Raw genomic sequence first — 14,652 nt, forward strand, 5'->3', positions numbered from 1 at the left:
GTCACAATACATGCCGCCTGTACATTACATCATACGTTTTCATGGTCTGCACAACCGATGCTGGGGAAACTGCCAGCAGACAATCTACTGTGTGCAGCTGCATTACTTTTTAGTGGCTCCAGTTTTAGAAAGTTAGAGTCTTTCTTTCAGCTTGTGGGACTCCATTTCATTTCAAAAACGCAGTACTACAAATACCAACGTGATTATCTGTTTCCGGCCATTAGTGATGCTTGGAAAATTGAACAATTGTCTCTAGCAAGTACATTCTAAGGCAAACGATTCAGGCTAGCCGGCGATGGACAGTGCGACAACCCTGGATTTTCTGCCAAGTACTGCAACTACTACTTTCAGGAAGGACATGGATAGTAAGAAAATTGTGAGTTTGGTGGTCGTGCAGGTAACACAATGTACATCCTCAGTGGCCATGGAGAAACTAGGATTTATAAAATCAGTGGAATATCTGCAATCGAGGGGAATGCACATCGACCTCATAGCCACGGACAGACACGTTTCAATTGCCAAGACAATGAGAGAGCTGTTCCCACATATTAAACATCACTTTGACGTATGGCATCTTGCTAAATCAATCAATAAGAAAATCTCGGCTGCAGGGAAAAAAAAAGGTTTGGAAAGTATTTCAGAGTGGTCCCAGTCTATCAGCAACCATCTTTGGTGGAGCTCCAAAACTTGTGAAGGGTCAGTGGAAATACTACTTGAAAAATGTCAGTCACTGATGCACCACTGTACCAATGTGCACCGCTGGTCAGAAAACGTACATTTCCACCAATGTGAACATGGCCCTTTGTCCCCAGTGGAGGCACGGAAGAAGAAGTGGTTGAATCCATCTTCACTGACACACAAAGCCATTGAGAAGATGGTTTTCGATAAAACTCTATCAAGAGATTTTAGGGGACTGAAAGAATTCTGTCACACAGGAGGTTAGGAGGTGTTCCACAATATGTGCCTAAAGTACAGGCCAAAGCGCTTGCATTTCAGCATACAGGGCATGAGACAGAGGACTCTACTAGCGGTCTTGGCCTATAACGAGAATCTCGGCCGTGAACAATCCAGGACTAAGGGTAATGTAAGGATGCCTCGCTACACTAAGGCCTTTTCAAAAAGAAGTAAGCAATGAGTGATCAAACCAGTCTATGAGGAAATGGAGTTCGACTTTGTCAAAAGCCTTATTGTTGCTGTATTAGAGAAGCACAGATATGGAATTTTGAACGTTTCTGTGCAGAGCACTGATCCATTGCCACCGACCATTGCCACTGTGCCATGTCCACCCAAAGGAGAGCTGGTTGTGAAGTACAAATCCCGGTTTAAATAATTGTAATACGATTGTCTTTTTGTAAATAAATGTTATTGTACAGTGTGCATACAAAGTACGTTAACCCTAACCCCTACCTTCACCATCCTGGGTGCCGAACAACCTTGGTGTCATCTTTGAATTCTCTCTCTATTCACCTCATATTGCTGACCTTGTCTATATGTGTATGTATATATTTGTGTTGATGTAACTAATGTCCGCAATCTCTTGAAAATGCTGCGCACTGTTAACCAAGGGGAGGCTTGCATATTGCAAATAATAAAAACAAACAAACAATAAATCTCACTTTCAACTCAACTCCTCGGATACTTTATACTTTCCCTGACCTTCCCCAAAAAACTAAAAGTCTCAATAGTTATGGTTCTTTGGGGCTTCAAAGCTTGCAGACAATGAGGACAAAATTGGGGGCCTTAGAACGCGCCAAGCGAGCTGTTGCAGATGGGAGAAGCCAGTTCGCATTTGCACATTCCGGCGCACTACATAGATGGATTCGAAACTTCAATTTCTCACAGATGGCTTTACTACGGGATGTTGCAAAGAAAGAATGTATGCTCATTTCTAGTGAAGGTCAGCGGCTTTGATTTTCAGCTCGCGCCCTGATGAGGCCCACAACTCGCACTGGCAGTATAAGGTTCTATTGTTTTTTGACCTTGAGAGACAGGGACCATGCCGAAAGAACTTCATTTGAAGGGGGAGGTGTGCAATAACGTAAGAGACGATAAGGCAGAAAATTCTGAAACTAGACCGAGTTTCATGTTAGTTCAGTATACGAAAAATCATTGTCAAGAGCACAGTGGGATTTACGGACTGCATTACGCAGAGACACAATGGAAATTGCAAATATAATGTAAGTAACTCTTTAGACGCTTTTATACCGGAATGAAGAATTAATGAATAGATGCATGAATAAATGAATGAATGAAGAGCTTGGAAAACGTTTGTGGGATCGTCCTTGTAGCGGGCACATGGGCATGCAGGTCCACATTCCACACGCATGTAGACAAAAAGTCGTTTCTCATTCTGTACTAACCTTGATTTATTTAGTTAGTTTTCGCATTGATTTTAGAGCCGAACATACTCCATTGCACTATCCTTGAAAGCAAATAGTTTCAGCTCGGCCGTAATAAATAAAATTAATAATATTAATAAAGATCGGCTGGTGAGACTAATTATACATTTTATGTTTTCAAAACAGGTATATCCTTCCCTTTTGCTACTGCCACCAGTTTCAGACACTGGCAGATGTTTTTTTTAACCGCCAGCTGCAGCTTAATGTAAACAACTGCACAATCCTGATGATTTTATGGGACGATCGCCATGGGACCATATGCCCTTACGCGGTACTAGCGGCTAGAAGCAACATATCAACCTTTACGCTGGCCTAGTGCCTACCTGATGGAACAGCCTTGCGGTTCAACATGCGACAAAAGTGCTTCTTTTAAGGAAAACCAACACCCTGTGTACCATAAAGGAACAGCGCGTGGCTCACGATAAACTTTTACGGATTTGCGGATAGAGATAAAAGAAAATAAACGGCTTTGAGAAACACGCTGATGTTACTGACAGGACTTTGGATTATTTGAGCAAAACTGTGATGTACATTATAAGTAAACTGGATATGTCGAGAGCACCTTGAGCTGTGAAGCTGCCAAGGTTTGCAGAATTTTCCTGATGTAAAACCACTTTACATTACATTAGCATGCCGTATAATTACAATTGGTGTAATGTTTACTGTCATGCAATTAACAATAAGCGTTTTCTCTTAATGAAGGCACAATGTATTTATTAGGCACTGTTTCAGAGTTGCAGCCTACATATTTGACAATGGGCCGTGTTTCTGTTTTTTCTATTGGGAACAGACATTTCTGTTGGTGCATATATGATTTGCAGCTGCTGACAAATGCTATTGCGGACAATGGTAGACATTGAGTCTGAAGTTTTGAAATATCTCATGTATTCTCTCTTAGAATGGCTTGTAAATTGTATTACTTGCTGTCCAATTTCTTCAGAAAATGAGGCCCTTTGGCCGATTATTTTCAAGGTTTTGAAAGCAGGCACACGTGGCAGTGGGAAGTGAGGGGGTTTGTTCGCACAATTCAATTCGATCCGCTAGAGCCTCATGTTTCAGTACTGCATGCTCAATTAGCCTATAAATCTTTGCTTGGAAGAAGGAGTACAATGAGTAAAGTGTTGGTGTAAAAAAACAGTGGGGAATTTTAAGGTTGGCATAAAAAGAAAGAAAACATTGACATAAAATGTGTTCGAGCCAGCTAATTTATAGCAGAAGGAAAGGTGGTTATTTTAGGCAATACACAATCAGACAAAAAGTGACATTTTATGGAAGGAATAAAATAGATTTCAAGGTTCTTAGCAACGTCACTTCACTTATTTTAAAAATCATGACAACTCAATTTTGGGAAGATTTACAGGGTATGATATCACATTGTAAATATAATTGTTCTTTTGTAGCGTATGGTTTCTAAGCTGGGATCGGAACCTGTGTTACTCTGGGTTGTCTTGCTTCCAAGACAAACACGTTGGCCCTGGGCTATCCTTCTTCCCCAGGAAAACCTAAGAAGGACCGTATGCTTTTTGAATGGTTGGGTTCAATGTCAGAATCTCTGAGATAGATAGCCAAACAAGTACACCCTAGAATCATTTTAAACCTGGGCTGTGATTTTAATGTAGAGATTTCAGCAATTCGATATAACAGAACAAGACAACCCATCCTTAAATGAGCCTAGCTAGCATGTACAAAAACATAATTAAATCAGTGCAACCTCTCGGACATGAAAGGCTTTGAGCATGTCTGTAAAATTTAAGTAACAATCAAAAGAAACACATCTGTGCTGGGGTGCTTGTAGGCATATCTAAAACTCACCAGGACAGGATGTTTTGTCAAAGCTTGGTATTTTGCCTCTTGGTTCTTCATCTTCATCAGCATCTTCAACTTAAATACAATGAAAACAAATGTTGAAACTGTTTAGAAAACTTCATTTTCATTTATGATCTTTCTGCAATACATGAGAGCTTGTATCCTTTCAGACATGCACATAATGCTGGTGAAATTATAATTCTAGATTCAAAATGTTTGTAATTGATGAAATTTAACACATGTGAAATCAATGATTGCAAAAAAAAAGCCTCCAGACATTGAGCATCCAAGAAGTACTTGAGATTGATCCAACTTTGCAAAGAAAGTCTGTAACCTCAAAGTCACATGTTACAATGCTTGAAGATGAATTACCTAACCAAATAAAAACAATTATGGAAAGCATAACTGTCAATGTTCACACAAATGAATGTTCTGTTACTTGATCTGAAGTTGTTTGACTTAGTGTGGGGACTCCCCATCGCGAGATTGCGGGAAGGCGATCTCGCAAGATCTTGCGAGCGAGAAGCGCGGAGGAATGCGCAGAGCTCAGAATACGGTGGACAGCTTTGTGAATGCACTGCCCCAGCGCTCCTCCTAAATCTGGGCTTAGCTGCTCCCAGGCCCTGACATCTAATGGCTACACACCCAGAGCGTAATGCCATGGCTGAGGGCAGCCACCTGGGTGCTCTGGATGTGTGATGTGCGCATCCCTGACACACACAGCTTGCAGTGAAGTAACTGCATGAAAGAGACTGCATACCTGAGTGAGTACCGTTATGCCCCTGCCTCTGTACTCTGCACATTCCCAGTTGAGTAAGTTACTGAAGGTGTCCAAATAAACACTGTGGTTCAACACAGCCTGTGTCCTGTCTTTATTCAGGCCACCACATAATTGGCGACGAGGATCCAGAACCCCGCGGGCCCACCATGCAAGGCGCCACGCCACCCCCTGCATGCCTCCTCTCGCCCAGAACCCTGGCAGTTCCATGGCAACAGTGGGAACCACTTTTCTGCACATACCTGGAGGCGATGGGCGGAATGGTGTACGCACCGGCCAGGAAGAAGGCGATGCTGCTGAACGCAATGGGGGTCGAAGGGCAGCGCATCTTTGCAGGACTAAAGGCCGTGCCTGCGACAGGCGAAGGGGACGACGCATACAAGGAGGCAATCCGCTGCATCATGAAGCGGTTCACCAATAAGGAAAACGTGGTGCTGCACAGACTGAGGTTCTACATTCGCAAGCAAGAAGGCAACGAGCCAGTAGACTACTACATCACCAGGATGAGGGAACTTGCATCTCTATGCGGTTTCGGTGACAACGCGGAACAAGTCATCTGCGACATGCTGGTAGTTCACAAAAATTCCAGGAAGGTGCAAGATAAATTCATTCAGGAAAAGGAAGTGGACCTTGACAAGGCCATCCAAATTGCCAGAGCCGAAGAGGAGACCACCAGCAGGCGCAAAGAAGTCGGGAGTCCATCGCCCGTACCTGAACTAACCGCGCTGCAATGGAGAGGGCGCAAAGAAAGACAGCCCTGCGACAGCCCTAGAGACAAAGGTCCCAGGCAAAGAGATGCACCAAAGTGCTACAGATGAGCCAGCACCAAGCACAAGGCTTATGATCCCGACTGCCCAGCCAAGAGCAAGGAGTGTTCAAAATGTCGACGCTTCGGTCACATGGCCCCGGCCTGCACATGGCGGGGAAAAACGCCACCTGCGTCGATGGCGACAGAGTCAAGTGAAGACGGCGAGCTACATGACAAACTCATGGTCCTCATGGTCAATGCCCCCACGCCCAGAGAGAAAAACCTCACTGCACAGTGAAAGTGGACGGAATGGAGACACGAGTCATGGCCGACTCAGGTTCAGATCTCACCATCCTCTTCATAAATACGTATAAAGAGATGATGGGGCAAGACAAAGTGGAAATTAGAACAATCAGACAGAAGCCGACAGTCTTTGGCGGAGTCACTGTAGATCTGATTGGCTACATCAAAGCAAGAATCGAATTCAAAGACAGGTCCACCACTACTAAAGTTTACTTCTCTCCCCAAGGCCCCACTGTGCTTGGATAGGACGATCAACACAGGCTCAGTATAAGGCTAGACCCCAGCACCCCAGAGCAGGTGCTCTTGGTATCTTCAGGAGGAGCGCCGAGTTTGAAAGAAGCCTTTCCTGGCCTCTTCTCCGAAACTCCGGGGAAAATCAGGAACTATGTCCACAAGATCCGCCTCAAACCGAATGCAGTGCCCGTGAAGCATAAGGTCAGGTCCGTGCCTGCCACAGCGAGACCAGCGCTGGAAGCCCACTTCCAGAAGATGGTTGAAGAAGGCACCATCGAAACAGAAGAGTCCTCAAAATGGTTGAGCCCAGTACTACTAATTGAAAAGAAATCTTCAAACGACCTCAGAGTATGCATTGACCTAAGAAGTCTCAACTTAGAAGTCATCACCGACAGCTTTCCGCTTCCCAGCATCAGCAAAATTGTGCTCATGAGGAAAGAAGCAACCGTATTTTCGGAGCCAGATATGCGTGACGCATACCACCAGATAAGCTTGCACAAGGCCTTGCGCCAGCTCACGGCGTTCATCACCCCTTTCGATATGTTCCACTACACACGCATCCCGTTCGGCTTCCCCTCAGCAGGAACTGGTTTCCAGAGGATGATGAGCTCTCTGTTGTAAGGAATAGCAAACGTCTCCTACTTTCAAGAGGACATCCTTGTGTACGCCAAGGACACAGAGACCCCACGACAAGGCACTTGCCGCAGTATTGAGCAGACTGCAAGAAGCAGGCGTCCACCTACACCACGAAAAATGTGTGCTCGGCATGGATGAAGTTGAGCACCTCGGATATCTCATCTCGGAGAAGGGGGTGAGCCCCAAGAAGAATCTCCTCGAAGCCATAACCGACGCCCCGGCCCTGATATCCAAAGATGAACTCCGGTCTTTCCTGGGACTCGCAGGGAACTATGCAAAATTCGTCCTGAGATTCTCCGAAACCACGACTCCCATGAGAGAATTCCTGAAGAAGGGTGCGATCTACGCATGGGGGCCCCAGCAGGACGTAGAGTTCCCCGGGATCAAAAGGAGGATCCTACACGCACCCTGTCTAAAGTCTTTCAACCCTGAATGGGAAACATGTATCGCAACAGACGCCAGAGCCTATGGGCTAGGCGCCATTCTAACCCAAAAAAGGGGTGACACAGAGAACATAGTAGCTTTCGCCTCAAAGGCCCTGTCAGCATCGGAGAAGAAATACTCCACAGTGGAAAAGGAAATGTTGGTGTGTGCCTGGGCCGTCGAGTACTTCAGATCATACGTCTGGGGTACAAAATTCTGATTCGTCACTGACCACAAACCCCTCACACATGTTAAGCCCATGCGGCACAAAGACCACCACACTGAGACTGGCCAGAATCACTGCAAACCTTCAAGAAAACACCTACGAAATAGCCCACATTGCCGGCTGGAAAAATGCCCAGTCAGAATGCATGTCCAGGCTCCTAAACCAAAATACCCCAGGAACCACATTCCTTGAAGACAAATGCGTCGTGGCCTCCATAAGCGATCTCAGGAACGGCAAATTTATGGAACTAAGTGAGGGCCACAGCTGATGTAACAACCCATCTAAGGAGATTACGACGACAGACCTTCACTGCTGCTTTTCCAACACTGCTTGGTTCCCTTCTCCTGCTCGACACAAACATCCTAGTGACTCCTCCTTCCAGAAGGGGCCCATCATCGAGACAAACTGAGCAACTCCACCACTTCGCCTACCAAGGCACCTAAGTTACTGTGACGAGGAAGAGTGCCTTCCAACCTCGGGGTTCATGAGCTGATCCTTGCTGTCCGGGTAACTATCGTCCAATTTCCATTACCGCCTTTCTAGGCAAACTCCTGGAAAAGCTGGCCATCTCTCAGTTTAACCTTCATTCAGATTCTGTTGGCTGTCTCCATGACCACCAGTCTGGCTTCAGAGCAGCCAGAAGCACGGAAACTGGTCTCCTGAACATCCATGAAGATCTGCTCTCCAGCCTGGACTTTAACATTCCCTCTGTCCTCATCCTCCTTGATCTCTCTTTTGCCTTTGACATGGTCAACCACACCATCCTGCTCAACCGTCTTCGTGATAACGTGGGTATCACTGATCAGGCTCTGGCCTGGCTGACCTCTTTTCTTTCTTATCGACCCTCCCAGGTCCAACTGAGGTGCTTCCTATCATCTATCTTCCTCTCTACCTGTGGGGTTCCCCAGGGGTCTAACCTCTCACCCTGGCTCTTTAACCAATACCTGGCAACTATCGCCCACTGCATTGGCAATTTCTGCTCAAATTTCCAGTGCTACACTGATGACACTCAACTCATTTTCCGGCTGCCCTCGGCCACCTCCTCTCCGTCTCCCATCTCTGACTGCCTAACTGCCATCCAAGATTGGTGTGCCACCAATGATCTTTGTCTGAACACCAGCAAGACTGAGATCCTCCTCATTGGCACACCATCTCCTTCCTTTTCCTTCACTCTCTGGCCGGCCTCCCTTGGCCCTCCTCATACCCCTACCTGCGAGGCTAAGAACCTCTGGGTCATCTTTGACTCCACACTTTCCTTCTCCGCCCATATCTCTGAGGTCCCTAAAAAGTCAAACTTCCTACTGCACCTCCTCAGTGGTACTCTGCCTTTCCTCTCCTTCCCTCAGAAGCTCACTGTCTCCCAAGCTCTGGTTTTCTCCAGATTGGACTATTGTAACAGCCTCTTTCTAAATCTAACTGCCGCTACTCACCGCCCTCTGCAACTTATCCAGAACAGGACTGCTAGACTTGTCCTTGGCCTCAAGCTCTGAAATCTCTCCATTGGTTCCCTGTGGATGCAAGGATTACATTCAAAACCCTCTGCATTGTCCACAAGGCTTTCTGGGGCCTGGGTCCAAAATACCTACAGCTATCCCTCCGCAAATACCTCCCCTCTCGAGCTCTCTGCTCCTCTACCTCTAACTACCTCTGGGTCAATCGTTTTTCAAAGAAACGAGCTGGGAGTAGATCTCTATCTTCGGGTGGGGCCTCCCTCGGAAACAGCCTCCCTGCCACTATAAAACTTGAGGAGAACTATCTCCGGTTCCGAAAGAACCTCAAGAGCTTCCTCTTTGCTTCTGCCTTCGCTGCCCTTCTCTCCCCTGCTGATCTGCTCTCTCTTGGCACTGTGTACCTGGCCACCCTCTGTCCCCAGGGTCCAGGTACCTGCTCACCCTGCCACCCTCCCGCACTGCCTCCTGGCCACCCCTTGCACTGGGGACTGTATCTGTACCCATACAGCCCCCCGCATTTTCTTCTTTTTCTGCACTTATCAGACTTACCCAGTCTGCTGCCTTATACACAGCACTTGCTGGCTGCACTACCACTGTTTATTGCCTCCATTGTCTATTTATTGGTATTTATTATTATTCATCTGCTCTCCTCTGCTCCGCACTTTCCACTTTCCCCCTTCCATGCACTTTTTCCCTTTCCCATGCACTTGCGCCTTCTCAATGTCACTGGGCCTAGTAAGATCGTTGTGTTCTCCCCTGTTCCCCTCCCTTGCCTAGTCACGCTCTGAAACACTTGTGTACGAGAGCGATACAAATAAAATATCATATCATCCAAGGGTTTCAAATTCTTCTTGGATCCTGTGCTCCTGTGGCTTCCCAGGTACATTGGGGTGGTGAAATCTGTGAGAAACCTGAAGGTGTTTCACTTACTAGTCCCCGGGGATCAGTCATCCAGTTGTCCAGGACAGGGCCATCGCTATTGGATCCAGTTCCTGGGGATGGACCAGTGCAGGAGGATAACCTGGAAGTGGGACACCAACTGGTGAGACGCAGTAACCCCTTCCTTATAACACCATTTCCCCATCATACCCCATAATGTATTCAGAAGTTCTACCCCCAGCCCCCTTTTTACTACACAAACACTTTCTCACACCGCGAAAGAAAATGGACTAACACCAGAGATGTTTACCTGACATGTCCTAACAGAAGGGTCAGGCAGAGTCATGCAATTGCTGATCACTACGCACACCTGATGGCCCTTTCCCTTCCCCACAGGGATAAAAGGTGGCGCACGAGAGCACACTTTGAGCAAGGCTGAACAAACAGGGAAGCAGTGATTCTGGGACGGCGTTCAAATGGAGGAGAAAGGCGGTGGAAACCAAAAGGACGACAAAAAGGGAATTGCCCTTGCCCTTTTCAACCCAGACCCCCAAAGCCTTCGATGAAAGAACCATAAGACTGGGAATCGTAGCTGGAGATTGGTGTGACAGATGTCAACGGTACACAGGGCCCTCCCGCACTGATAGCCAGGGCAGGGAAAAGAGCTTGCCGCTGTGGTACCGTCCTTGACTCCAGCAGAAGAAAAGCCAACGAGTTCAGCATTGCCGGTGAGTCAGAAGAAACGGATAGGGGACTGGACTGTGTTAAAATTCAAGGTTGCAGTGGCAACATTTTGCGTAAAGAAAAGAAGATAGACATAGGTATTTTGTGAACTAACGAGGTATCCACGTTAGAGTGGTCCGGCATCACGTGGGCGCTCATTCGAAAGACTCTGACAAAGATCCCACTTCTAAACAAGGAGAATATGGTAAATTAAGAATACTCCAAGAACCAAGAGGCCCCAGGGGAGGCCAGCGAGTGAAGTCAAAGTGGTCATACAAGGGTTGAGTCAAAACCCCTTGTACGGTCAAAATTCTTTGACACATTGTGAAGTGAACTGCATTACTGAGGGGAACACTGCATACATTATGATAAAGTGAAACCTACACTTGCCATAGAAACACAGAGTGACCCAGCAAGACTTGCCCGCCCTTCGGAAGTCTCTGTGTAAAGTGACAAGTGTTTTGGAACGCAGATGAAGGCGGTCTGAGCCGGACGAGGGAGACCTAAATAAAGGGGAAACCAGCAACCCAGTGATTTCTTTAAAAAGACATTGAGATTCCCGAGTATTGTAAGACGATGATTAATTGAAAATTAAGTGAACTGCATTGTGGTGACAAACGTGAACCCGACTGAGGGATGTCCCGAGTGGGTTGTTAGTCTGAGCCCGATTGAGGGAGGCTGACGTTGTGAAAGGTATCGGATCCCGGCTGACGAGTAATCGCCCGTGAAGAAACAAAAGGAACTTTTGTTTTTTGTTTGTGATGTATCAGGCCCTCTGAAGCAAGACACTTTCCATAAAGAGACTTGGGCACAGAAGGCCCCGATATTGAAAAAAGGAACTGTAAACTCGGGACGGAGAAGCCCAGAATTGTGCTGTGCTCAAGAGTCTCGCCTTGTCTTGTGCTTCAAATGTGGGGAAGGGAAGACTCTAGCTACAACATCCTGACTTATCCTTTTGAGAACACTTCTTTCTTTCTTTGTAAACATTATCCCACACTATTTTGTATTTAGAGGTAAGGACTGGCAATAGTTATTTTAGTATAGACCTTTTTCATTTGACTAAACTCCACTCGGACTGTAGCTTGCTCCCATCTTAGATTTAGGTTTAGAGTAGGTGTTTATTAAACTGTGAAAATGGGTGAGATAAACACCCTTGAACTGTGATCACTTGTCTTGCTTTGATACCATGCCATCTTTACAGATCTGTAGAAACAAATGCAGACAATTACTGAACATATAAGGACTGGACATTGTTTAAAAAGTAAAGTGTAACTTACCTTTTTATTACAGGTTGCCCATGTGGGGGTTGCCCATGTGGGGGGATCCTCACACAGTATAGCATTTTTATTCTTAAAGAAAGCATTCTGTCAATGTTCTAAGAATTGCCTACAATTCTACTTTAATGTCTATAAGGTTAAACAGTACCTAATAATTGTAATGCTTTTTAATAACTGTCAGCAGTTGGTGCAGTATAACTGAATCCAAGGGTAACTGTGTTACCACAAAGGACTGTATATAGAGTTAATTATTTGATTAGATTTCTGATATACCCACTTGACTTTTTACCCTTTAATAAAAGAACTGTGTTAGCACATAACATAGTGCGTGAACATTCCCTTGTGGGGGCGTTTGGCATTCACTATACCCAAGAACCAGCATGCATCACCTCGAGTCTCAGCCTTGGCTGCTTATTCCATTGCTACCAATTGAGAGCCTTGGCTGGAACGCCTCTATGCCTCTACCCCAACCATATAGTGGTTAGTACTACAGACAACCCCTTCCAGTCTTTACAGGGGGAGACACTGAAAGACCATCTGGGTGGGAAGTGAGAAGGAGGAAAACCCTGGAGTGGGAAGCAACAGGGGAAATCCTAGAGTGGAATGAACAGAGAGAGAAACCCAGAGTGGAGATTAAGGAGGAGGAAAAGGCCAAATTGGGGAGAGACTGAGAACACTCCAGAGAGGGGAGTGAGAAGGGAAAAAAACTCAGACTGTGAAGAAACAGAGAAATGCAGATTGGGCACTAAGAAGTAGAAAGCCCCAGAGTGGTGTGAGAAACCTGAAGATGTCTCACTCGCTAGTCACCGGGGATCTGCCATCCAGGTGGCCAGGACATGGCCATCGCTATTGGATCCAGTTCTTGTGGGTGGATCGGTGTGGCAGGATCACCTGGGTGAGGGGTGTTCGGGAGTGGAAGTGGGACACCAAAGGGTGAGACACGGTACCACCTTCCTTAGGACACCTTTTCCCCATCCGACCCCATAGGATATCTAGAAACTGAACCCCCCTCCCTTCTAGACACAAACACTTTCTCACAGACCGATTACCCTGAAACACGATGGACTAAGACCAGAGCCATATACCGGACATGTCCCAACACAAGTGTCAGGCAGAGTCAGGCAATTGCCGGGAATTACACACACCTGACTTCCCTTACCTTCCCTTCCCTTCCCTTTCCCCATAGGGATAAAAGGCGGAGCACAAAAGCACACTTTGAGCAAGGCCAAACGCATGAGGAGCATGAGGAAGCAGCTATTCCAGGACAGCAGTTCAAACGACGAGGAGGGAATTGCCCATGCCCTTTTCAATCCAGACCCACAGAGTCTCCGAGAAGGGAAACGTAAGACCGGGAACTGCAGCTGGCGAATGGGGCGAAGGATGTCAGCGGTACATGGAAACCTCTCGCACTTATAGTGCAGGGCGGGGAGAAGCGGTTGCTATCAAGGTACCATCCTTGACTCCAGAGGCAGGAGACGCCAACAGAGTTTGGCACAGCCGGCGAGTCGGAAAGAACTGATAATAAGATCAGACTGTGTTGGGTTCAAGGTTGTGAAGAGCAACATTGTATGAAGAAAGAAGAATAAAGCACAAAGGTCTTTTGTAAGCAAATAGGTATCAGTTAGAGTGGTCTGGCGCCACGTGGGCACTCAATCGAAGGACTCTGAGTGATACACCGCTCCTGTACAAGGAGAATGTGTTGTAGAAACTACCAGTACCAAGAGGCCCTAGGGGAGGCCGGCGTGAGGGGTCAAAATGGTCATACGATGGTCAAGCCAAACCCCTTGTACAGTCGAAAGTCTTTGACGCGATGTGGAAAAGCTAAGTGAACTACATTGTGGTGACAAACGTGAAACCGGCTGAGCGATGTTCACAGTGAGTGGTTGGTCTGAGCCCGACTGAGATGGCTAGTGTTGAGAGAAGGATCGGAGCCTGGCTGGGGAGATCCAAGGGTGAAGAAAAATCGCCTGACATGAAGATAAATAGGAACTTTTGTTTTGTTGTTTATGATAAATCAGGCCCTCGGAAGCCAGAGACTTTGCATGAAAGAGACTTGGACACAGACGGTCCTGATATTGAGAAAATGAACTGTAACCTCGTGCTGGAGAAACCCAGCAGTGTGCTCTGCTCAAGAGTTCTGCCGTGTCCCATGCTAAAAACGTGGGGAAGGGAGACCACGGCCATAACATCCTGACTTATCATTTTGTGAACACTTCTTTCTTTTCTTGTGAACATTATCCCACACTCTTTTGTAGCATAGTGGTAAGGATTGGCAATCATTTTTTTAGTATAGCCCTGTTTATTTAACTAGACTCCACAAGGACTGTATTATTATTATTTGATAGTCGTAGCTTGCTCCCATCTTAGATTCAGGTTTAGATCAGGCATTTATCTCACCCATTTTACAGTTTAATAAACACCCTTGAACTGTGAACACTTGTGTCCGTCTTACTTTGATACCATGCCTTCCTTACAGTGGAGAGAGACTGAAAGAAACCAAGTGTGTGTAGACACACAAAAAGACCTTGGCTGGAGGTCCTATAAAAGGGGTCAGTCATAAAGACTTGCATAACCTGAACTACAACAGATAGGCAAGGGCATGTGACCGAGAGGGACAGGATTGGGTCTGAAGACAGAAGCCATCCTTTCCTGAAGGGAGTTCTCTAAAGTCTTTATTAGTTGCTTGTTGTTTTCTTTTGTAGGATAGGTTAAGTGGTTAGGTTACAGCAAGATTCCTGACTGAGGACTTTAACTTTAACTTGGAGAGAA

At 46.3% G+C, this 14,652-nt stretch overlaps 1 protein-coding gene across 1 annotated transcript in view; it reads right to left on the reverse strand.

Moving 5' to 3' along the window:
* Positions 1-14,652, reverse strand: part of AK7 (adenylate kinase 7) — a 1,456,966-nt gene that overhangs the window by 529,223 nt on the left and 913,091 nt on the right. The window contains exon 14 of the mRNA XM_069637722.1: positions 4,212-4,280. Within this exon, the coding sequence (XP_069493823.1) occupies positions 4,212-4,280 (69 nt within the window). The remainder of the gene's footprint in view (positions 1-4,211; positions 4,281-14,652) is intronic.

Source organism: Ambystoma mexicanum, chromosome 14 (assembly GCF_040938575.1).
Source record: "Ambystoma mexicanum isolate Mex_15411 chromosome 14, UKY_AmexF1_1, whole genome shotgun sequence".
Taxonomy (NCBI): domain Eukaryota; kingdom Metazoa; phylum Chordata; class Amphibia; order Caudata; family Ambystomatidae; genus Ambystoma; species Ambystoma mexicanum.